This window comes from Nanorana parkeri, unplaced genomic scaffold, assembly GCF_000935625.1.
Source record: "Nanorana parkeri isolate BGI_ZX_2015 unplaced genomic scaffold, ASM93562v1 scaffold1071, whole genome shotgun sequence".
Classification (NCBI taxonomy): domain Eukaryota; kingdom Metazoa; phylum Chordata; class Amphibia; order Anura; family Dicroglossidae; genus Nanorana; species Nanorana parkeri.
The window spans coordinates 239269-264505 of NW_017307339.1; the positions used below are offsets into that span (position 1 = coordinate 239269).

Genomic DNA, 25237 nt, shown 5'->3' on the forward strand with positions numbered 1-25237 from the left:
TATATATATATGCGCACATATATTCCTATTGGTTTACTTGGCAAATAATTTGTAATGCTGCACATTTTAAACACTACACTGTCAGACAGGTGACATATCTATTTCCTGCCATTCTATGTAATCTTTCTGCCTACTGTCTGCTTAGGGAACAGTAAATCAGCATAATCTCTACTGTCTATTGGTCAAGGCCAAAGCAAAAGTTTCACCCTCTTCAGCTGCACATTCTCTATGTTCTCCCACTGTTCAGTGTGGCTGCTAAGAGTAAAACCTCCTTTCCCTTCCTGCCACAAAGCACTGGCGACTGCAAGTTGCAATGTGGAGCTTATATAGGGCTTTTTGTTTTCACTCCAGATGGCCAAGCAGAGCAATGGGGAAGCAAATAGAAGGTTAGAATGTGCAGCAGGGAAGAGTGTCAATTAAGTGAACCTGTTGCTTTGTCCTGCATGGACAAAACGCAGGCTTAATTTAATGCTTATTTCTGTATACCATTATTGATAACTGGCCAAAGAAATATACAAAGAAACATAAACAGCATTCATCAAAACAATTAGAACAATTAACTCAGTGATGGCGTTTTTTTTCCCTCTTCCCTTTCTTACAGGTTGGTGGTTTGATGCCTGTGGCCCTTCAAACTTGAATGGAATGTATTATTCCTTGGGGCAAAATACAAACAAATTCAATGGAATCAAATGGTACTATTGGAAAGGATCAGGGTACTCTCTGAAAGCAACAACAATGATGATTCGACCTGCTGACTTTTAAAAACCACAATCATATTTGGCTTATTGTGAAATAAGGACAAATACCAGAACACTGGAAAATAAATGCCTCCATATTTTTTTTATAAGGAACACTATGGAACCATACTCTGGATAGTGGTCCACTTTTGAGCTCTGCACAGTATTAAGATAAATAAATGTAAAGATTCCAAGGAAAAACATCTACAAAATGTAACCACAGATCAACAAGACTTAAAGGCAGCTCTTTGCACAGCTGGTATAGCTGTGAATGACAATTATTCTGATGTTAATTACTGGAACTGTGAAATACCTTATGCCTTTCTGCAGAGATACACGTGCCGTCTTTGTGGCGTCCTACCTGCAAACCACTTTGTATTATGTTCTGTATTATGAGTTGTACATATGGTTGTAAATTAACTGTATACAGTCTTATTTTAATGTTACACATATAAATAAGAGGGTGCCAGATTGTATCACGTACGGAATTTTTGAGTTATTATGATTGTTACTCATCAGAAACAGAAGCATGTAAAGACGTGTGCAGATACCACATGCTACCGAGGTACGATTCCAGTTACACAATGGATCTGAAGTTCTCAGTAAGCTTTGTACTATGGCTTGATATTGCAACAAAAAGAGTAAAAAGCCTTCAAAAGCAAACGTATAAATGGGCTTATATTTATACTTGTTCAAACTCAATATTTGCATATGCCCTCAGAAAGTACTGCTAAATTTATATTTATTGAGAATGCTTCCTTTATCCTTTTGGTATGTACACATTTTTTACTAGACTTTAGATTAGTAATATTATACAGAGGGACAGTTATAGAAGTATCGCATTTGTATTGCAACTTGAGTTTTCAACCTACATTAAGACAACAACATTTGTAACAAGGGCCGGCTTGTAGTGGTCAATATAATGAATAGGTGGACTTTACTTTTCAGTGGAAGAAGTGGAAAGTCAGGCTTTTCAATGTGCACTACAACGTTTCAACATATTGGCAACACAATTTAAAGTGCCTGAGGCAAACTGCTTTACATTGTAATATCAAATACCAAATCAAATGGAGATGTATAAACACCAACTCTTACATTAAAAGATGTCGTTAACATTTCTAACAGTAGTCTAGAACATCAGCTGGAAGTATAATTAGAGTAAAAGTAAAACCACCTGCTCCATCAAACGTCAGAGACTCCATTATTGAATGTAGATGGGTGATGTCACACAATATGCTCCTACTTTTTGTCTGAGCATGTAATATTAAATTTTCAATTGGTCTTTTTTTGTAATAGTCACAGGAAAGTGCAAAGCCCAAATTCATAATCCTTATTCCTAAACTCCAACAATTTATTTCTGCACTGCTTAAAATGGGTTAAATAAAAATAAAATAAACCTGACAAACACAAAGGAAAGAAACAGGAAAGAACCCTTAAGGATTTATCCTAAGATAAAAATGTTTACCAGTTATATAAATTATTTATTTTCTGACATTGTTAATCGGTTTCATAGCTTGAAAATGTGTTGATAAAACATTTTTCTTTTTATACATATGTTCTGTGTTGACATTTTTAAAATGTATTAAACTTGTTATTGGTTAAGGTTTGTTCTAGTCTTCTTTACTACCCTTGTTTTACTTGATAACATCAATCTGTAAACTAATCAATTATTTTGTTCACTTGCTCAGTTCAGTGTTTGTTCTAAAAAGTTTAGGAGCTTCAGCATTTTTCTTTATTGCATATCTTGACTCTCAGAACTATATTATATACAGTGGAGGGAAATTAATCAAAACTGGAGCAGATAGAATTTGGAGCAGTTGTCCATGGCAACCAATCAGTTTCTCTCTTTAGTTTGTACAGCTAAGCCTTGAAAATGAAAGACAGAAGCTGATTGGTTGCCATGGGCAACTGCTTCAGAATCTGTCTGCTCCAGTTTTTTTTATAAATTCTCCTCAGTGTCTTCAAATAGATATTTCCTTTTCACAGGGGTACTCTATAGTAAGTGTACTTTATCATTTCTCTCCCAAAAATCAATCAGAGAAAAGAGAGAGAGAGAAAAAAAAATACAGTCCCTAGAAAGCTTATCCTGCTATACCAATTAGAGTTCAGGTACTTATTGAAAATGACAGACATATATAGATAGCCAACAGGGATAAACTCTAGAATATTAATATAAATATACAGAACAGTAAGCAAGTAAAATGTTAAAGTGGCACAAACATTCTTGTTTACATTTTTAAGGATTTGTCAACCTTTAATAAAAATAAAAAAAAACAGGGTACCAGCCTATTATGTCCTTAAAAACATGTAGAAATACAAAAAAAAATAGTCATAGAATTATTGTCAAGTTAAAGGAGAACTATGAGGGACTGGATTCCCCTCTCCGATCTGCCAGCGCTGACTTGTGGAACGGACAGGGGTGGGGGCAGGTACAGCTGGCTCTGCCTCTAGATAGGCAGAGCCAGCTGTCACTCACGCAGCTGGGCGGATCCCGTCGTATCCCGTCGTCTAAGTCGGGATCCGCTCCGGCGTCTTAGTATACTGAGCTTAGGGTAACGGGAGGACGCTAGTTTGTGTCCTCCCGTTACCCTAAGGAGAACTATGGGGAAAAACACTGACCCCATAGTTCTCCTTTAAGTAACGCTGCTAAATTTGACCTGAGCATCTACGACCTCTGAGAACAAAAGGGTTCAAATGGATCTACCATTAAAATTCACACTGTACATAAAAAGGCTATATTGTTATTACCAAATGACATTATTTTGAGTTAAAAAAAAGTAACATTTTCTTGCTATTAATAAATTATGACTGAGGTAAATAAGTTGCATATGGCATCTCGCATTGTGGGTATTTGATTTCAGAGATTGTAGAAAATCAACATATTACGGAGAGTCCAGAGCAAGGCACAACACCAACAAGGAAAGAAAGCCTACATATGTAATTTACAAATATGGCTGGCCCTATGCATATTTTTTAAATATACACAGCAAAAAGGCTTTTAAAACATTAACATGCATAGGTAATATTCTTTATATTAAATTCTGATTGAGAGAAAAGGACAATTTCCTTTTTAAAGATTTCTGATCAGTCTGCATTTCCAGATCTTTGACAAGTTATTTACCTTTGAAGATGTGAATAAATGTAGATGCTTTCTGCTTCTCATTACAGGCCTGCTGAGAAGAAAGCAGCAATACTGCTTAACTATCTTGTCAGCTTTAAGCAATATGGTACAAAGTTTTCCATCTTACAAGACTAATTATTAGACTTCATATTCTTTAAATGAATCCAAACCCATATCATTGAGTCCACTCTCCCTTTGCGGGACAATGGAACATATGGATAGCTGGAACACAACCACAGAAAAGCCACAGCACACCAGACCAGCTCACCCAAACAGGAAGAACATAACACTTTTTTGAAATGTAAAATGAAAACATTTTATATTTGCATATATAATACATTTTTTATAGAGACATTTGCATTTTTAGACCAAGCACATATCAAATCAAGAGCTTCAAAAGGCAACATCCCCAGTGTGCTTTCACCCCCCCATCCCCCACACAAAGAGGCCAGTAAAAGTAGCTATCCTCCAGGCCAGCCACCCCAACTGTCTTATAAGCATTTAGGTGTACAAATCAGCTTTCTTTACATTATTTAAAAATTAATCCAGCCCAGACATAGGAAGGGACTTTTACTTTCTAAAAACATGAAAAAAAAAAAATCAGAGCTCCCCGTATTATATTTCCCCCCAAAACTCCTAGTATTAAAGAAACTAATATATCTGTCTAAACATGTTACATGTAATCCAAACACCAAATGATGTAAACCAGGCATGTCTAGAAAATTAAACTGGGGAGGCAGACTAACAAAGTTAACCACTTTAGGATTTAGAACATTAGAGATGTGTCCTTAGAAAACAAATTTTCATCTTTTTATTTATTTATCGATTCCATTAAAAAATAAAAAATGTTTGCTCAACGATATTGCCAAAAGAGAGCCTAGTTTTCCCAGAATAAAGGTAATATTTTTGGTATCTTAAGTGATGACAAAGTTATCGCCAAATAAAACAGGCCCATATTGGAAATAGAAAAATTGCTCTAGTCCATAAGTTATACAAGAGCTCAAGTGGTTTACACTAGAAGTTAATCTGCAATTCTACAGAAACAAACATGACTCTAATAAGTGCAACATAAACATAATATAATTTACCCTGCTATTAGGATTCATGGAAAGGTTCAGTGACTATATAAATACATGTGGCCATAGGCCTTGCACATCTATCAGAGTCACACAACTCTTATGAAATACCATGCTATTCCCTGAAAAAGCAACACAGATGTGCAACCATTGATAGTCACTACTTTCAACAGAGTGACAAAAATTAACAAACACAGAGTCGTGCCAATAGGCACACATGGATGAAAAAGGAAGTTATAAAAATCAAAACGTGCAATATTATTTTAGATACCCGACAAGTTGGGTTTGAAATCAACACTAAACAACAAACAATGTTTTAAGAAAATCTCTCACTTACTGGAGCTCCCGGAAAATGTTCTGAAAGTTCATATGGCTCTTCAGGCACCCACTGTCCGCATTCCAAAGACCAGAGAATCTGAAAGAAGATGCAACAGTTCAGAGCCTTGGTACTTTGACTGTAGACATCATGCATTACCTGCAGTATGCATAAAAAAACATTGCTGTCTCTGTGACTGCTGGGGAGATTCACCATTTCTATTGGCACTGAGGACCATTGTTAATTGTGAACATCACTTTAACCAGTTGACATCCGCGGTGTTAAACCCCCTTCCCATTTATGCGCGCGAGCGAAACCTCAAAAAATTTTAATACCCAAAATTGGCCATAGGCGAAGCTTTAAAAGCTTTTACCGCTATCTCCCGACCCGATCCCGATAAAAAAAAAGCACATATAGACGATCGGCGGGCTATGGAGCCGCCAATCGTCTATATGTGAAACACCCGGTAACGGGTGTTTGCATTGGTCGGGTCTTTTCTGCCCGTGCGCGCCCGCAGAAAAAAAATGCAGTCTTGAGACGGCAACCCACCAATGCTGCAGTGCCGTCCGTCCGTTTTTTTACAACGGGCGTATGGCAAGTGGTTAATGCACCAGCCCAACCCACTAACTTCCATCAGTCATCTGGTGGTCTGCTTGTGCTGTAGAAGAGTGACAAACAGCATTGGTAGGAAAATGATTGATGTTACTTGTTGCATATTATTAATGTCATCAGGTAATTTGCATGTGACTGAAGCTTTGTACTAAATTCAAAAACAAAGGGCATTCAGTTAAGAGAAAACGTTCTGGATTTTTGCAAAAATAATTGCAATAATATGTACTGAACTTTAGTAATAAGTTGTAAAAGTGTAACATTACTTTTGTTGGCAAAAATAAGTCCCCTGTAGGTGAACTGTATACAATGCATTGAATTTAGAAAAATGTTTCCCTTTCATACCTTTCTCTGTTCTAAACGGAATTGCTTATTTTTCCATGTCCTTTCTCAGGCTGAATTACAAATGGGAGGGCCTGTCTTCATTATCAGCACATGACCAAGGCCGGGGTCCCATGGACAAAAGCTGCAGGGTCTGTATCCCTTTTTGGAAAGGATAAACATTAGGGTATCCCACCAAAAATGAAACTCTTATTTGCAAGGGATGTTGAAGATGTGACTTGTTTCTCAATGCAGACTTCAGGGCCAATTCACACCGCGTCCAGATAATCTCCAGACCAGACCAGATAGGTTCTGGACCCAAAATATATCCCTATGCTATTTCTGGCCTCTGTTCACACCAGCACAGCCCATTCCAAACCAAACCAGAAAAAATACTGCATGTCTCATTTTGTCTTGTCTGGAATGCATTGGAAATGCGAGCAGGTTCACACCATTTTCTGGACCAGGTCTGTACCAAATCTGGTCCGGAAAATGGTGTGAACCTTCCCTCAAAAGAAAATCAGTAATCTAATGACACACACAGGTGATTTATTTTTCTTGTAGCATTCTGTACACCAAGGATTTGTACTGAACACCCCCAGGTTGTCATATTGCAAAAAAAGCAACATTCAAATGTTTTGGCAGTTTAGATATCATAGCATCTGTCATTGAAAGGGAAATATTTTAAAAACAATAAATTACAAAATTGTTTCTGTAGTAAATATACATGTTCTATTTATTTTTTTAATGGTGGGGCTTTTTCTTCAAAGAGATCCTGTCGCCAGACCTTTCATATCAACAAAATCTTCCCATAAGATTTGTACATTTAACATATTTCATGCATGCTAATTACCTGTAAAAGCCTCACTTGTGCGGACATCCAAAATCCCTGAAACTTCTGCTGGGCGCCTCTATCTGGGATGTGATGCCAGCAGTCTTAGGAGATTTAAATCAGTCACTTAAGTAATTTGTTTTTATATGATTCCCCTTCACTACTTCTCTGGCAGCTGTATTAAGGCCTTGTTCACACCAAGCGCGGAGCAGATCCGGACCAGAGCAGGTGCAGACCGGATCAAAACTGCGTCCAATGTATTCCTATGGTATTTTGACCTCCAGTTCACATCGCAGCGTGCGGATCCAGACCAGATCCAGACCGGATGAAAAAAATGCGGCAAGCCCTATTTTACCTGCTCTGGATCTGGTCTGGAACGCATCAAAAACACAAAAACGCATCAAAAACGCATGCAAGTGCCTGAAAGCCCATGTTAAACTTAAAAAAAAAAGACTCCTCCCTTCCTGATCCCCCCATGCTCTTTGTTCCCTTGGTAAATCTCCACTGATATCACTCACACCATTCAGAAGAGTCTGGGATACACACCATCATACTCCAGATCCCAATACGAGCTCTCAGCTATTGACAGATCTGCCATTGCCCAGCACCATTGTTAATGCATGTAGCTGATCCATTAGGGCCCCAATTCCTTTACCCTTCGATATCCTCATAATTCTTGAGGAGCTCGACTGATTTTGCAGCCCTGAAAGTTGAACCTTAGACTACTGCTTTATCTATAGAATCTCCATGGGCGAATGTTGGTGCAACAACTGTTGGTATATACAAACTGACAGAGACAAAAAAAGAAAATGAAAAAGTCAATTGGAACAGCCGGTTCTTAAATACAATCCTTTAATAGTACAACTGACTCAAAACTAATTCAACTGAGAAACCCTTCAAAACTTTCCCATTGTGATATTGCATTAACATCACAATGGGATGTTAAGGGTTTCTCAGATGAATTAGTTGCGAGTCAATTTTTATATTAAAGAACCAGCGGATCCATTTGCCTTTTTCATTTGCTTATTTTTGTGGTGGAGCAGCTGGTGTTTCCATGCAATTGACATTATTTCACAGAGATTTCCACTTTACATGATGTCTTTTTCTTTTTATCTTATTTTGCTAGATCAGTATTGACACCTTGAACCTTTGTGTGGTTCCTTGTTTCCCTCCTGTTCTACTGTTCCTTTCGGTTCATGAACATTTGTCTGCTTTTACCTTTACTTAACGATATGTACTGTAAAAGTTTGTAACATTTTGTAGTCTATTTAAAACAATAACAATTATGGAAAATAAAAGGTTATCTAGGAAGGTAAAGGGAGAGGGGGGACCTTGGCTAGCACAGAGATTAATTAGACACTCCCAGAAGAGAAGAAGGCTATGGCGTGCAAGGAAGAAGGGGGCTGTGCTAGGGAATTGACTAGTCATTTATTTCTTTTAGCAAGTTCCATGGCACATTGTAAGACAAATAAAAATGATTTTACGGAAAGGAAAAACACTGCAACTAAGCATTTAAAATACTTATTATGTGTGCCTACCTGCAATTTTTTTGCAGTTGGTAACAGGGTATCTTTAAGGTGGCCAACTATGTATGTTGTACATATGCCAATTGCACATGTTTATAAACATTTAGGAATTCCCATAGCACATGCAGAAAGTCAAATTAAGAAATGTGTATAACAAAATCCACAATTGGTCACACAATTAGAAAGGGCACATTTTCACACAGTTGCACAACAGAAAAAGGCTTATGTATGTAAGAGCATTTTTTTTAAATTCAGACATGACAGAAATAAAAGGTTTGTGATAATAAACCTTCTGAAAATGCTAGTCACCTGGCTGACAAGCTGCATATATGACTCTGCTGCCATATGAGTCTTTGAGTGCAATAGATATGCAGACCAGGAAAATCCGAAGTCCTTTTTTGTACTTGCACTTCTCATTGTTCAGTGAGGTCGGGTGACTGCACTGACCAATGCAACTTGCAACTGGAATTTGAAAGCAGGGCTGCACTGCTGTGTACGGTGTATGGACAGTGCACCGGCAGCTGCGAAGGGCAAGGAGCAGATTGGTTGGGGTAAAGTAATTTTGCCAAATTCACCTGGGAAAGTGGAATTACCCTTTAACCGGTTTTCCTCCCATTGGCACCAATTTTGTGGCCACCAGCTCTGGGGCATTTTTGATTTCCAATTACCACCAAGCCGGGGCACCCTTTACTCACACTGATGCTGTGGCTTTTACTACTTCCACCCCACACTACACTCTTACTAACGCTAACAAAGCCCAGAGATGTGTTTTTAAGAGTAATTCTAGGCAACAAGTGAAACAAAGCAATGAGCTACTAATTTATTCTGCAGAAGTGGTAAAATCAGGAAGCTCACTCAATTCACCTTCATCTGTGTTCTATGAAATCCAGTGAATCAATAATACACACAAGCCACCTGACAGGGTCATTAAGTGAACATTAAGTGTGTATTTCTGGTAGCCTCTGCATTGTGAAGCGTTTATTCCTCTTCAGTCATATTCCAACTTTAAAAGGTAGGTTTGAATCTGACTGGTGGTTGCAAGAAACTTCTTATGCTTGATTTTGCTCTGTTTCTGTATGTGAATAGCAAAAGGTTGCATGCTCCAGCATCACCAGGTAGTGTGTTCCAGGATATCCACATTACTGGCAAAAGGTAAAGAGGTGAACTAGTGCACTACAGCAGTACATGAATGAAAACCTGTAGAACTGAGCAGGTTAGCTGTGATCATATGCATCAAAAGGCTTCTTAAATTTTCATCTGGAGTGTACTTCTAAATAATGCAAACCCATTATTGCTCAATAATCTTTTGTAATTTTGTTGCAACATCAACTCATTTAAAATTTCCTGTTCAATAGACAACATATATTCTATCACAAATAATGCAAATTAGAACCTGACAATATTTTAAGCAGAAACTCATGCGTTAATCTTTGTGAACTGACGGTTACATATAAAATAAACCCCCCCCCTTATATGTGTTTCGATCACAAAAAAACACTTTTTTTCCCAGGTAAGGAGTTCATTGTATATTGTGGCTGAGTTCAACATTGATATCAACCATTTCTAAGAAACAAGTTTTCTACCTGCATCCACTATGCACTACCATGCAATGGGGCTGACATTACTTTTTCATCTCAAGTGCTCCATCACAAATGATATAATCAGACATTCTACAGTAATTTGAAATTGCATTCCTTTGCAGCAAAAGAACAATATCATGTGAATGAACAAGACTTTCAAATGTGATATGTTTACAACCCAAATAATCATAAAGAAATCAATGATAATAGCGATCAATTATGGGACCACTTTATTCATCATCATATTCTACAGCATTATACTAATATAAAGGTAAAGTCTACCTTAAAAAAAAAAAATTACAGCACACAATCATAAAAGTAAAAAATTGTGTATTTATTATTTTTGCACTGGAGCCAGTAAAGCATTGCAACCACAATCTGGCTTCTGCAGATTCTCCCTCTCATCCCTGTCTGTACCAAGGTATGGACATCCAGTAACAGGGACGGGAGAAAGAATGAATGGACTCCGGGGCGTCCCCCATGTGTGGTCATCTAATTCACGTCTGCCAGCAGCCATCTTAGTGATGGGCGCCGGCAGAGAGAGGAGGGGACATTCACATAGTGGGATGAGGTATGGCGCCGGGTCCCCTCCTCTCTTCTGACACTGTCGGGTTCTCGGCCCATGACCGAGTGCCCGACTTTTTAGAGGGAGTGACACCAAAATGATTGTCAGTCATTTTGGCGTCACCCCTCCAATGGTGTCACCCGGGTGCAGGTCGCACCCCCCGCACCCTTGTGATGCCACTGAATGGACTACAAGTGCGTTGATGACACTGCACTTGTATTTCCTTGAGAACTACAAGTGCCTCTGTCACAGTTTCTCCATTCACAGATTTTGAATATGGGTGTAACATGAAACATGGTCTAAGACCGTGGTTCTCGACTGGTGGGTCACGACCCACTTTTGGGTCACGACCCACCGATCAGTGGGTCGCCACATGCCTTCCATTTTTCTAGTCGAGAGACTCCTAAGCCTCCTCCTAGCGTAGCATCATCAGTACTCGCGCTGAGCAACCATTCAAAATATGCTGTCCGGCACTGTGTGTCAACTTAAGGTGGGGTGGGCTAGAAGTATGGCGTTACATGTGCCATGTAAAGGTGCCTGGACTGGACAGACATCACATTCTGGCTCCCAGCAGCTCTATAGGGCACACAAGGGAGCTGTACAAACAATGCACAGAAGCCCACACTGGACCTCAGGCTGAGACTTCAGTAGGGAGGGAGACTGGGCGGATGTTATAAAAAAAAAAAGTATACATTTTTTTGAGTGTGTATATTTGTGAAATGTCTGTGGTTGTGTGCATCTGTCAGTGTTTTTGAGGGTCTGTTCACACTAGTACACAGACCCATGCGGTTAATGCACTGTACCATGCAATAGCACCTACTGCGCATTCTGGTGGAAGGTGCATTGTGTTGCCATTAATTTGAATGACACCCCAAATGCACCTCCCACCCACAGTCTGACTGCCTGCACTCAAACACCTGATACTGCAATGCCGTGTATTCCATTGCAGTGCGACTTGGGTCGTGACTTAATCACCAAGGACAAATGTGGGTCCTGAGGTTACACAGGTTAAGAACCACTGGTCTAAGAGATTAACTTAGCCTTTAAAATAAATACCTATTAGTAAAGTGGAAGCACTATCACCCACTATCAATTTATTCCTTTGTATTGCTAACAAATGTATTTAAACCCTCATACATTTTGCTATATGAGGTTAGACTATTTTCAATATTTTTCGTGTCTGAGGAAAAAAAATATGTCAATCGTAGATGATGGAATTGAATCCATTCTTGCCAATTTCCCTTGAATAGAGCTCTGTGTTGTTAGGCAGAATGCCTATTTATAAAAATAAGCAATGAAACGCTTTAGTGCAAAAACATACTGCCAAACTAATGAAGCAAAGAAAGCAACACAGTGGCACACAGTTCAGTGTAAAAAAATCCCAAACAAATTGCAACAGCACAAAAGCGTAACAATCCAAGAGCATAGTGAAACTTTCACTACTTAAAGTTTTAAAGTGATAAAGGTATACTCCAGTTAAAAATCAAAAACTGAAGCTGAAATACAATTTAGGCAAAGAATAAAAAAGCAGCTCCAGCTGCATTACTCACCCAGTCTCTGATCTGTCCCTTATAAACCCACTGATCCAGCAATTCATGACCACTCCTCTTGCAGGTAGAATGATGCCCATTGTCATTTAACTGCTTCCTGAGAGCCCATGATTTCATCAAGGGCCTGCCCTGGACCCACAGGGGAATGCTGCACTGGGCGGTGCCACATCATCATGTAGCACAGCTCTCTGCTGTATTCAAAATCTGCCCACTACCAGAGGAAAAAGAGGATAAGGAGGACATGAGACTTCACTGGACCAGAATGAAGATACCTGGAAGAAAACTACGGCATGTATATACATTTAAAAAAATAAATTATAATAAATAATAAGAGTGCGGGTCTGCTCTGGGGGAGGGGGGAACCTGAGCCCAGAGTTGGTTTTAGGGCCCTGGGAAGCATATAGAAATTACAGCCTAATTGCTCAGTGTTTCAGGTTTTCAGTCGCACATTACTAAGGTTCACCAGTCCAATCAACTCGCTTGTCTGTAATTTGGTGATCACAAGTTTCTGCCATTCAAAATCTGCATTGGAAGTTCAATTACTTATCACAATCCGGGAAATCAAGACGGAAAATTTGACACAGCAGGCAGTATATTCCATCTGACTTCCTACTGACTCTGCAAGGTGGTCTGAAATTACTCTTAATTAAATTAAGAGCTTTGTACACCTATGGCTAATTTTGATGCAATCCTCTAAACATGATCTGCATGTATGTGAAATGGACAATTGCAGAAGAACCTCAAAGTTGCATGAATATGACAGGGGATCTGGTGATGTTAGAAAATGACATACTTTGTGTCAGGACAGCATCAGAAGATGTGTGCTTGGCCAAATATGTAGAACAAGGGTCATTGCAAGCTGGTTGTATGTATGTACATTTGTCCGAGCACAGTAATGCATGTGGGCCTGGAGCGCAAACATATGCGTGTACATGTGCATTGGCATTCATGACCAATTACAACCTTGGCACAAGATAGCCTTTTTAAGGAACAGAGATGAGCTAGAAAGTTGCTGGATGGTCTTCAGCTGTTGCCCTGTGACTTGAATCCTGAACCAGTTCCTGATTTGCATCCCCATTGCTGGCCTGGCTTTGGACTTGTCACTGCTCTGCCTTTCTGTTATTGACCTTTGCTAGTTCCTGAGTATGGCTCATCTCTGCTGAACTTCTGGTGTAACCTCAGCTAGTTCCTTACTATGGCTCATCTCAGCTGAACCTCTGGTGTGATCTCGGCTTGCCTTGTGACCACAACTATGCCTGCTGTCTGCCCAAACCATGCTTCCAGGCTGCTTAATGTTTCAGTGTCCTGGCCAGCTGTTTTCTGGTCTGCCCCTACAGGGACCTTCCTGTTTGTCTGCACATGCATCCCGTGGCCAAGTCTGCTGCCAGAAGTGAGCTTTTATGAACCTTGCACCCTTACTACTTTGTGTCTGTCATTCCCTGTGCTCCCCTCCAGGGGTGTCTGGACCAGGGGAGTAAGTAAAGCCCCACAACCAGATACCTGATACTTTGACTTCCGATGATACTGTAGAGCCAGAGACACAGGATGATGCCTTAGTGAAAAGAAGTGTATGTTCTGCCAAGAAGGCATCAAAAGTTTTATTTATATTTCTTAATGAAACAAATTTGCAGGGAGATGACACAGAACACCAAATTACATTATCCACAGCTATTATGGGAGCACCCATGATAAAACACCACAATTAAAAACTTGACTGCAAGAAACAGATTATAGTGGTCGATTAATTGAGCAATGTGTAAGGTTCACTCATCTCCATGGCACGGACTGATCAGTTTAAAGTTGTTTGCTGGTAGTCCGACTCAACTACATATGAAAGTAGCAGAGCACATCTCTAGTCTCATAATTAGGAAAAGCACATTTTGCTTGGAAACAGCTCCCTCATAGATTATGAAAGATAGTGTAATTTTCTTTGCCATTCGAGTTAATTAGCACCAACTGTCAATGATTGATGTCCAGCTGTAAAAAGCATGTGAAACATGGTTTGTGATGGTTAATTTGTGGCACAACCAAAATAAACAAATTTTGGGCTGTCATTAGAAAAGAAAACAGTTTTACGCCAATGATGAATGATGTGATGTACACTTCTCGTTACTAAGGAGCACAATCAACCCTTAAGTATCTTTTTAAACTGTTTTATTGAACACTAAATTAAAATTTCCTGTGTAATACACAATTGTACATAAAACACATGAAATGCAAACAAAGGATAAATTCAAATACTCTGCAAAACAGAAGATAATCTACATGCAATATCCATGAAAGGAAAAGTAAAACAGACAGCGATTTGGAAAAGAATAACAGAATTGCTACACTGTCTTAATTGTAAAAAACTTTATTTCATGTGATCATATAAAGGCTAACTGTTGGCATTAATGCAGGTCAGATGTTGGGACTTTTGCACTCAAATTGCATGTCTCTGCAAAACTGAACAGCCTTTTTAGCTTTCGATTATTTTTTTTTTAAAGTGAATGTTAAGTCATAATTGTTTTTCAAGTTTTGCATAGAGTGGGGAAGGATTAGAGATCCTGTTGGGTTTTTACGGTTAGTAATATTTATCCTCACTTCCTGTCCTGCTGACAATGGTTTCATCAGACAGTAGGTGACAGAAATCTACAACAGGTACACAGAAATAAACATCTGACAGTGGTTCTAGCCTTCCGCTTTCTTATTGTCCTACCGACAATAAGAAAGCATTGTTCTCATTGCCTGTATTGCTATTGGAACGTTACCCTAATTTCCTGCCTAGTAAAACGTTGTCAGTAGACAGTCGGTTAGGGGAAATATCTCTAATGGAGCACTGGATAGCACAAAATCCTGGCAGAGGTTTTACCCTTCCCCACTCTAACCAAAACTAGAAAAGAAAAGGTGTTGGATGGACATACAGATAGACAAAGATAGAAAAGCAGACATCTCTCAATCGTGATGTATTCAGAGCACAAATTAAAATGTACACGTTACAATAACATAATTGCATCAGACTACAACAATGGTGGCTTTTAACACACAAGAAATATTTAACATTGAAAGCTACCTTCGATTGTGACCTATTTTACCGCTGTCTGAAAGGTCCTGCATCAGTGAAGAATGCATTAATCTAATATCTTCTCATTACTAGGAGTGGAGTGGAACATGTTACTTGTGGTGTAAGCACAACCAAAAACAAATAAAGTCAGCAGTGTGTCAATAGGGATTTATGTTAAACTGTTAATATTCCTCAACTTATTTGGTAAACTCAAGTTTGGGAGAACGAAAGAAAATCAAAAGGTATGTGAGGGCTTTCTCAATTCTCTTGAAAATATAAATTCATGAGATGTGTTATAAATGGTAAGTATGTACTTTCTATTATATTCATATTTCTGCAATGCATCTAGTTTCCATGACTCTACCTAGTCTTCATCATATATTATTACAAGCTGACAGGTTGTCATGATCGGACTGGGATTTCATTCTCTAAGCACAGTTCTTTCTATACTAAAAACTCTCTGGATAACAGCAAGATAAATGAGTGCAGGTGCCCCTGACTGCATGATGTTCAGTAAGGGACTTGAATATTTATTATTGGTAATTTCAGATTCTACACAAGGCATTACCACACACAGGTGTGAAATGCTTTTAATAGTTGATGTACTACATGACAATAAGGGGGATGTATTGTTAACTCACTGGTATGCATAAGGACCAGATGTAACACTTAAGCATTTGTTGCCATAACAGGCTAAAAAGAGCATGTGTGTGGTATAGGAAGTCATTCACCATATGTATGTGTGAATAAAAAGAAAGCTGTAAACTGCTACACAAGAGAATTTGAACTGCTAATAGTAGAGTTTAACACCTATAGAATGCAGACCAAGAATGAACAAGTACAATTTCGTATACTGGAACAAGTTTTTAGCTAAAAATATTTCAGACCCAATTGAAATAAACAGCTAGCAATGTGATTTCTATAGGATATTAAAACATGGAGACTGTACATGGAAAGGAAACCGGTCATGAGAGCTATACAGTCAAAAATTACAAACCTTTACACCTAAAAAACGTTAATTGCTTGGCTGTCATGGTTACCCTCTTGCTTCAATATTTCCAATTACTCTCAACAAGTATGCAGATACCATCAAACTGTTTTATTTCCCTACTTCAGTGATTTAAATACATTATTGAAGCTAGTGTGTAAATATAGCACCAAACCAACTATCTTTTACATAAAGTAAACAAACCATATAAAGGTGCCATTTTCACCCTAAAGTAGAGAAACCTTTGCACCCTGATGCAAGTAGAATCATCATGATGCGTAGCTTAACGACATAAGCCCGCTATTCCATTTCATGTTGTGAAATGAGAATTAGGTGCCTTTACATAAGATGTCCAAGAACTCTGCACTGGTAGTAAACCGAGAGAGGCTTTACCCCACATGTTACATAAAGAACAGAACTTTTTTTTAGAGGAAGCCAATATATCCTTTCAAATGAGAACAGTTCAACTAAAATTTTGAGCATACTTTGGAGGACCACATTGCCCGGGCTTATTGAACAGGTCAGTAGAGAGTAATGATGTTGTTTAAGGTGCATGAACTCTTAGAATCTGATTTGGTTTACTTTTGCCAGTGATAGAAGACTTATATTTGCTTTGGCTTATTGAAACCATCTATCATTCTTTAGATCTTGGGAGAGGAATGATAAAAATTTAGTTGTAAAGTCATGAATGCATTCCGCACACTAATACAAGGTTAACATAACCGGAGCTCAACTTCACCGCACAAACTGCACACTTTTTCTTTGGGGCCACCTTTGTTTTTTCCTTAGCCTGAAAGAAACCAAGGAGCCAATAAACTACTGTCCGTCACTCAAAAAAGGTTAGAGTGCCCCTCACACCAAAGCATCCAACACCAAGGGACCCCAGGTGGAGGAATGAAAATTCAGAGGTAACAGGGAGGTAAGATAACACGCATCTTCCATACCTCAGCCGTGCTGGTGCTTGGAAGACCGGAATTTACAGTCACTGCGAGCTGCAACGGTAACCCAGGATCCATGTCAGCCCGAGCCCTCCCCTTTCTCCTGCGCCGAAAACGAGGCTTGGAACGCACAAGCCCGGAGCCCGGAAATTACGTCACACTCGGCCGGAAGTGACGTACGCGGCCACTCGGTCTGGCCATGGAACATGTTCCCGGAGCCCCTGAGAGCCGCACAGACCCCTCTGAACGGCGGTCCAGCAATTCCCCTGACCTAGCCAAGGGTGTTTCGTCCTCCCGGTCCCGGCCCGCACTGGGCACTGAAGGAGAAAAGAAAGCCAGCCTCATCTCCTGACAGCGCTAGGAGAATCCCTGGGGCTCACAACAGGTAGGCAATCCTACCAATCTGCCCTACATAGGCAGCCATTAATTAAAAAGAGACTTCCCGGGCAGCATTACCCCATGGAAGCCCCTCTCAGCGTTCTGTGACACGCTCCCCAGCTTGACTGAGGAAACACAAAAGACTGAGGGAGTGGAGGAGAGGAGGGCCTTTTAAGGAGTTTAAGTGACGTGTTTCCTGTGTGTGGGGGAGGAGATTCCATCTCGTGATGCTGTCCTGGAAGACGTTATGGAAACTAGAGGTCTGGTGTGCGCAAGTTGTAATGCAGACTGGGCACAGCTTCACACCTCAGATGACAGAGAGACAAAGCTGATGATATCTACACTTCAATTACTGTAGTTTTATGGTACCACATGAGTGACACATTCAAGAAAGGCCACCAGAAAAGGTACAAGGAAGGCTCTTTCTCCTTAGAACAATTATTCTAGAACAAGGAAATAATGGCAAAAAGATCACCATGAAAATAAAATAAGTAAAAAGTGTGGGTATAACCTGTATGCATTCCAAGTCCCCCACAAATATTGAGAGAGTATATACAGTATAGTGTGTGTGTGTGTGTGTGTGTGTGTGTGTATATATATATATATATATTGTAACAAGGACACTCCACTGTAGCCAGGAAATTCAAGTAAAACACAGCTTTATTAAGGGCAAACACAAAAAGTCTGTTTTCATCAACAGGGTGGACTTCCCCTGTTGTACAAGACAGCTTCCAGCAGCAACATAAAGGACAGTCATTTGCTCATAACATGGCCAACATTTCATGTATTTCCTATAATAATCAGCCTTCTTCAGCATATACAGTACTTAGTAGCTTTCCTCAACTCTAAGACTCTCAGCACACCTCTGTGTGATACTCACACTGCTCTACCAGCAGTGGATCACGGACTCTCTCATCGGTGACCAACAGGTCCCTTGGGTTACTGACCTTCCAGACCTCTCCCCTCGTGGGCACTCACACTGCTCTCCCAGCAGTGTGTCCAACAGGTCCCTTGGGTCACCGACCTTCCTGACCTCTCCCAGCCTCCTCCGGCTGTTCCTCATGCGTCCAGCACGCACCCGAGTCTGCCTGTGTCAGTGTGCTTCCTGAACACACAGAACTCCAAAACAACTCTCTGAGCACTGGGCTAGCTTCCTAATGAGGCTGCTCTCAGCCACCTGATCAGCCCAGGCTGGTCATTGGCAACACCTGGCCCCCGGACTAGAGATCATTGGGCCACTCTGGGGAGATCTCAAACGTGCAATTCATGCAAGACAGCCCAAGAATTTACAGGACCTGGAGGAAGAATGGGCAGCTTTACCATCTGAGAAGATAAAGAGCCTCATCCACACATACCACAAATTACTTCATGCTGTCATTGATGTTAAAGGGGGCACCACACCGTATTAAGACCTGGGGCATGGGGTAAACTTTTGATCATTTGGGTAGTTTCTGTTGTTGAAAAAGAGTAAACACAGTTGATTGATAATAAATGGCTTCAGCCAAACACTACCCATGAGTGACAAAGGTTTTCGTGTTATCATTCATATTCTCTGAAAAATGGCCAGGAAATCATAAATTCTGTCAGCGTATGTAAACTTATGAGCACAACTGTATATATAGATATATATAGATATATCTATATATATCTATATATACATATAGATAGATAGATATATATTTTAATGTTCAGCAGCAATAGCAAGTGACATACTTCAGGATTAAACATATTTACATTTTACAGTCATAAGTATTTTGAAATGAGACTTCAGGCTCTACAATTTTCATACTTATTTCCTCTTGGTTATTTAAATGGTTACTATGGAAGTGATTATATAACTGTAGGAGACATTGTTATGAGCAGAAAAGTGTTGGTGGCCTGCTGATCAGAGCGCACATTTTAACAGAAATCTTCCCAAAAGATGGATTTAATATTTTATGCATGTTAGTCACCTGTAAAGGCTTCCCTTGTGTGGATATTCAAAAGCCTTGAGGCTGCTGCTGTGGGTTGCCATCTTGGATGTGATGTCAGCAGCCCCAGAGCTGTCACTCAAGTGACACTCTATAGTATTCCACTTTGATCCTTCACTGGGCAACTACATAAAAGGTTATATAGGAAGGTGAGGATAGAAATGATGGAGCTGAGTCAGCACAGAGAGTAATTAGACATTCTCAGAAGCGGAGAAGGCTATGACATGCAAGGAGAAAGGGGGCTGTGCTAGGGAATTGACTACTCAACTTTTCTAGCTAGTTCAAAAACACATTGCAAATTAATATTATATTATACTGAATTTATAGAACACCAACAGTTTGTACAGTGCTTTACAATATAAGGAAGACATTACAGTTACAATACAATTCAAGATGGTTATGAGGGCCCTGCCCATCAGAGCTTACAGTCTAAAAGGGAGTAAACAAAATAGTTTATGGAAAAGAAAAACACTGTAAATGTCTATTTAAAAAGCTAATGACATTTCTGTGCATTTACCTGCAATTTTAGATGGTGTCAAGGTCTCCTTAAAGACCTATTTCTGTATAGTAGACTATTTACCACTTCATGGTATACTATACCAACTATGGGGCACTATTTCTCCTACCGATACCAACAATGGGGAACTATTCCTTCCTCGTACACCAAAGATTGGTCATTATTTCTCCTCACATTAACCACAGGTGCTTGGTAATTCTTTTACTCCCACTGCTCAACAACCCTGGGGTATTTCTTTTTAATTTCCACTGACCACCAAGCCTGAGGCATTGTTGGCTTCGACTGCCTAGTTTCAACAGTCCGGCAGCCCTAAAATCTGAAAGACAGTAAACCTGCCCTTTGCTCATAAGGTTTGAGGACCCCTGGTTTAGAGGAAGTTTCAAGCTTTCAATATAGGTCAGGTCTGTTCTTCAGATATGGTAATAGCATGCCTAAACAGCAGCACTGAGATGCTTGAAAAACTTACTGATCAATTAACACCATGCAAATGTGCAATAGAAACAACATAAATTCAAACAAATCTATGCAGTCATAAAACAGATGAAAACAATAAATCTGAACAAGTGATTGACAAAAAATATTAATGACATAAAAAATACTAAGTGCAACATATATAGTGTCCATGTGCCAACAACCATCATCAATAAGTGGTTGCACATACAATTAACATTTCTTTTTTTTAATCTAGATTGTCCAAGGTTTCCACTACTCTTCCACCACTGGAAGAGTAGTGGAAGAGTGGTGGAAACCTCGGACAATCTAAATTTATGAAGGAATGTTCATTTTATGTGTGACCACTGATTGATGGTGTTTTCTGCCACATAGGCACTATATACCTTGCACTTAGAAGTTTGTATGTCATTAATAATTATTGCTAATCACTTGTTTATTTAGATTTATTGTTTTCATCTGTTTTATATATTGATAGATTGTTTGAACTTATGTTGTTTCTATTGCACATTTGCATGGTGTTAATTGATCAGTAGGTTTATATATTGGAAGCGCGGAACCTTGTGATTCATTTTGAGTTGTAGTTTTAACACTATTAGTGCTCGCAGGGGTTTCATTTGCAGATTTGCACCAAGTTAGACCATAAATCTTTTATCATCGCTTAAAAACTTGCAGTTTTGAACCTGAGCTCAAGGCAGATAAAACAAACAACTATTAATGCAAGTCTGCATTTATTGATACATCATTCATTTTCTTAATGCAACAAGTTTAAGTACCTGATTCTGACTTGATATCAGCCTCTACCACCTATACCACAGCACTTACATGAGCAAAGCAAAGAGAAAGGGAAGGGCAGGCATGCTAAATGCAAATGTGTTGACAAGAATATGCTGATAGGAGGAGGGAGCAGGAGTAGCATACAAATTAATCTGCTCCCGCTCTTTCTTTGTCCAATCAGCAGGCTGGAAGTTCAAAGGAAACCACTGTATTCCTTAACTATAGGTGGTGTCATCCTCCCATTACTGTATACTGGGGCTGTGTAAATCTCAGGACTGAACTGACAGAAATACAAATTCTCTGGCAGATAAAACAACTCGGTTATATGCAAGTGATCTGTGTATTTACCCTTTTTGCCTGGAGTTGACCTTTAATATTGTCGATACCAATAAAAAGGTACCAATGAGTTTAAAAGTACACAGGCAATAAAAAAAGTGATCAGTTTTGATTTGTTTAACATGTATGTAGATCTACGTTTAACAGGCTTTAAATGGTAGTATGTATGTTCTTTTTCATACCTATATAAAGTTAATCTTCCACTTTAAACATTTCCAAGCATACCCCCACAGCTGTGTGCTTTGGATAGTCATATGCAGTTTGCGGTACAAGCTTCTGCCATGGAATTTAATGAACATGGTTACAGCTGACATTTCTCAAGAAAGAAATGTTTGACAGTAGCTATAAATTGCCATTCAGTTTTTAATCTGGCTGAAGCATTAATGGGGTACTTTTCAGTCTTAAATGACAGATTTGCTCTCATTTTGTTTTTTGAAAATGCAGTTCACACTGTGACTCAGTTAAACTATAGTAAAGAATATATGAATGACTTACCCAATCATATGATAGAATCCAGCAACCCCTTGCAATTCCTAAAATAACATTCAATGTACGCCGTGCACTTCCAGAAACTACATGTGAAGTACTTTCACAAACGCTGTCTGAAAAGATGAAGCCTCCAAGGTTTTTCACAACTTGTATTATAGTACTTTGTTTCCTTAAAAAAACAAAAATTATTGAAAATAAAGACACTATTTTGTTTTGAGATACATCATATCAACAGTGACAGCAAATATTTTAAAAAATAACAGCAACAAATTTTACATGAATGCAGGTTTATATCTTTTACTTTTACTTTATTTACCAGCAGTCTAAAGGCACTGCACACTGCACGCAAAGCGGTGGCCTGCTGCCTTCGCGAGCAGTGTGTCATGTAATTTTCTCCTCTGCGTGTCAGCTTGCGAGATTTCGCATAGCTGAGTGTGCAGAGATGAAAAATGTGCGTCAGCATGCAACGTCTGGCTGGTTACGCACGAGCCGATTGGCTGAAGGTGCAGTCAATCATCTGCCTGCACTCAGCTCACACACTGCACGCAAAGCTCCGTGCCGGACAGCTTTGCTTCGCTCTGCATGGCTTTGCATGCAGTGTGTCACGGGCTTAATGCTCTATAAATATCTGAATTGTGCTGTATGAGGCATGTTAGCAACTGTGGCACCAGAGAATCTTCTGAAAATATTTCTACTCTTACAAGGGATTTCCAGTATAAATGTAATATTTAAAACTGTTTCAGTAAACTCCAATAAGCCCACTACTAAACCAGCAAAGAGAAGTGGTAAAATGGCAATCCTTCTGCTTCAATAGTTTACTGACCCAGATATATATACAGATAATCAATCCTGACTTGTCTCTAATAGTCCTGATCAATACACAGTTGCCTCAGCAAGTTTCTATGTATTGTAGCAGGGATTAGGATGTCAGTCCAAGGGGCTCGCAACTTTAAAGTGGAAGTAAGCACTTTCGGTTTTTGTCCCAAAGTGCAAGTATGCACAGCACATTAGGGCACACGTACCTTACAAGGGTGTCTTTCTCCAGCGCTGTCGGACCAACATTCGGTCCCCAGCTCTGCCCACCGCTGCCGACAAAAGTCCTCTTTGGCCATTGGGTTTACACACACAGGAGTTACATCCTTCTCGGCAAACAGCCCATTCAAGGCACCTTAGAGATGCTGTGAATGGGCTGTGTGTGCACTGCATGGTGCATGCACCATACCATGTACACAGAAAATAAAAAAAAATGGCTGGGTCTTAGTTGCTCTTTTAGATGTTTAAAGTGTGGGAAGCAATCAGCAGATTTATACCATGCATTTTGGAGCTGCCCTAAGATAAAGTCCTTTTGGAAGGATATTGCTCAGTATACTCAGCAAAACTTGGTTAATTATTTACCTCTGTCTGCAGCTTGGGCAATCTGTGGAATCTTAGATCTGCATGGAGTGAGAATTTCTGCTGAATGCAGAAATCTACTGTCTATTATATCTTTGGTGGGTTCAGAAAACAATCCTGCATCAATGGCTATATTTTGGACCAACTTCTTTAACTCTTTCCTGAGCAAGTCGATATTCGTATTTCAAAACAACTGGACTGAGACAATGCTCAAACTCAAACGTTTTTGAGGTATGGGAATCCTTTATAGACTCTTTATTAACTATTACGATATGAAAACTTACACAATCTTTTATTTTGACACTGTAGTATACTAAGAGGGTGATCTGTAATGTTTTTTCTTTGCTGCCCAAATGTAACTTTTCTTCTTTTTTTTTCTTTTACTTCTATTACTGTATTTATTTGTGAGGTAAACTTGGAATGTTGGTATATGTCCTGTTGTATACTTTAGATGTTATTCTTGTTATTATGTGGGTTTTTTTTCTATTGTTGTTGTTCTTAAAAAAAAGAATAAAGATTAAAAAAATTGCTGGCGAAGAGAAGACAAATTATATTGGCAGAAGAGACTGTAAATTTAATCTGCCATAAATCCCTCCCAGTGATTTTTTATTTTACGGACTTAACTTCTGCTGTAAAGGGCTCAACAAGGGTTTTTTTCTTACGCTATACTTAAAAAACAAAACAAAAAAAAAAACAGGTTTTAGCTATATATCTAAAACGTTATTTATTTTTTAAGTATAGCTCAGGGAAAAGCCCTTGTTGAATTGTATTGCTGTTTGTGTCCTTCCTGGGAAGCTCGGTGACTGGAAGTAAAAGTAAGGGAAAATCCAAACTTTCGGCTGGTCATCAGAACAAGAATAGAGGTAACGTTTTCCAATAGAAACTATAGGCTATGGGAGAGGGAGGGAAATCTCCCCAACGGGGAGATTTCTGACTGGCATTATGAGACTGCTTTACTGTCTGTCACATATTGAGAATAAACAATAAACGTCCCAAATTTTGGATGCCAAGCATAGACTTTTTTTATGAACTATAACTTTAATTTAGCTGGGCAAGACTGTATAAGTGGATTTGAGGTTTCCCTAGTTGAAGTATGTTCTTTATTGTTAATATTGTTAACATATCAGCAGTGGTAGCATCCATTTTTCTAACCTGACAGATTTCCCTTTAGGCCATGTTGACTGAGTAAATTACAGATACCATTTCAGGCTTTAACAGTTTTTCTTGTCAGGCTGTCTTGGTATGAACCAAACTAAAGCGGCTCATATACACATGAAATGAAATGACTAGCTCACAAAGAAATTAAACTTTATAAGATTGTTTTTTCAGTATATGTTTAAAACTGGATCTTCCAATCCTTGAAGATATTTCTTCTGCTACTAATGTGGGCAGATTGAAAATTCAGATATAGAATATCACCCTATCAACCATATATTTTGATAGGAAGCAACCAATTGAACTTGCCCTGTTATTTTTCTAGTGCAGGATAGAAAACATCTTAACAGTTTCACTGGAACACCACTTTTACTGTTTTTCTCCAGTTTGTATAGATGAAGCCCAACATGGCCTTTATACTACCAACAAGGACAGTCTCTTTGCCTATTTGTTCAGATCGGATGTGACGTAAAAGGTTCTAACAAACTGTAGATTAAGGAATGCAACAATAGAAATTTTGTATGAAAAAAATGTGAATAAAAGGTTCTGCTTAGATCACTATATAAGGCTA

General features: G+C 39.1%; 2 protein-coding genes across 9 annotated transcripts in view; one reads left to right on the forward strand and one right to left on the reverse strand.

The window, feature by feature from the left end:
• Nucleotides 1-1455, forward strand: part of ANGPT2 (angiopoietin 2) — a 54602-nt gene extending 53147 nt beyond the window's left edge. For all 8 annotated transcript variants that reach the window (XM_018567600.1, XM_018567599.1, XM_018567601.1 and 5 more), the window contains one exon: nucleotides 602-1455. In XM_018567600.1, the coding sequence (XP_018423102.1) occupies nucleotides 602-762 (161 nt within the window). In that variant the 3' untranslated portion in view covers nucleotides 763-1455. The remainder of the gene's footprint in view (nucleotides 1-601) is intronic.
• Nucleotides 1-25237, reverse strand: part of MCPH1 (microcephalin 1) — a 238927-nt gene that overhangs the window by 152926 nt on the left and 60764 nt on the right. The window contains exons 11-12 of the mRNA XM_018567597.1: nucleotides 22126-22288; nucleotides 5272-5349 (exon numbers count right to left, since the gene is read on the reverse strand). Coding sequence (XP_018423099.1) covers nucleotides 5272-5349; nucleotides 22126-22288 — 241 coding nt within the window. The remainder of the gene's footprint in view (nucleotides 1-5271; nucleotides 5350-22125; nucleotides 22289-25237) is intronic.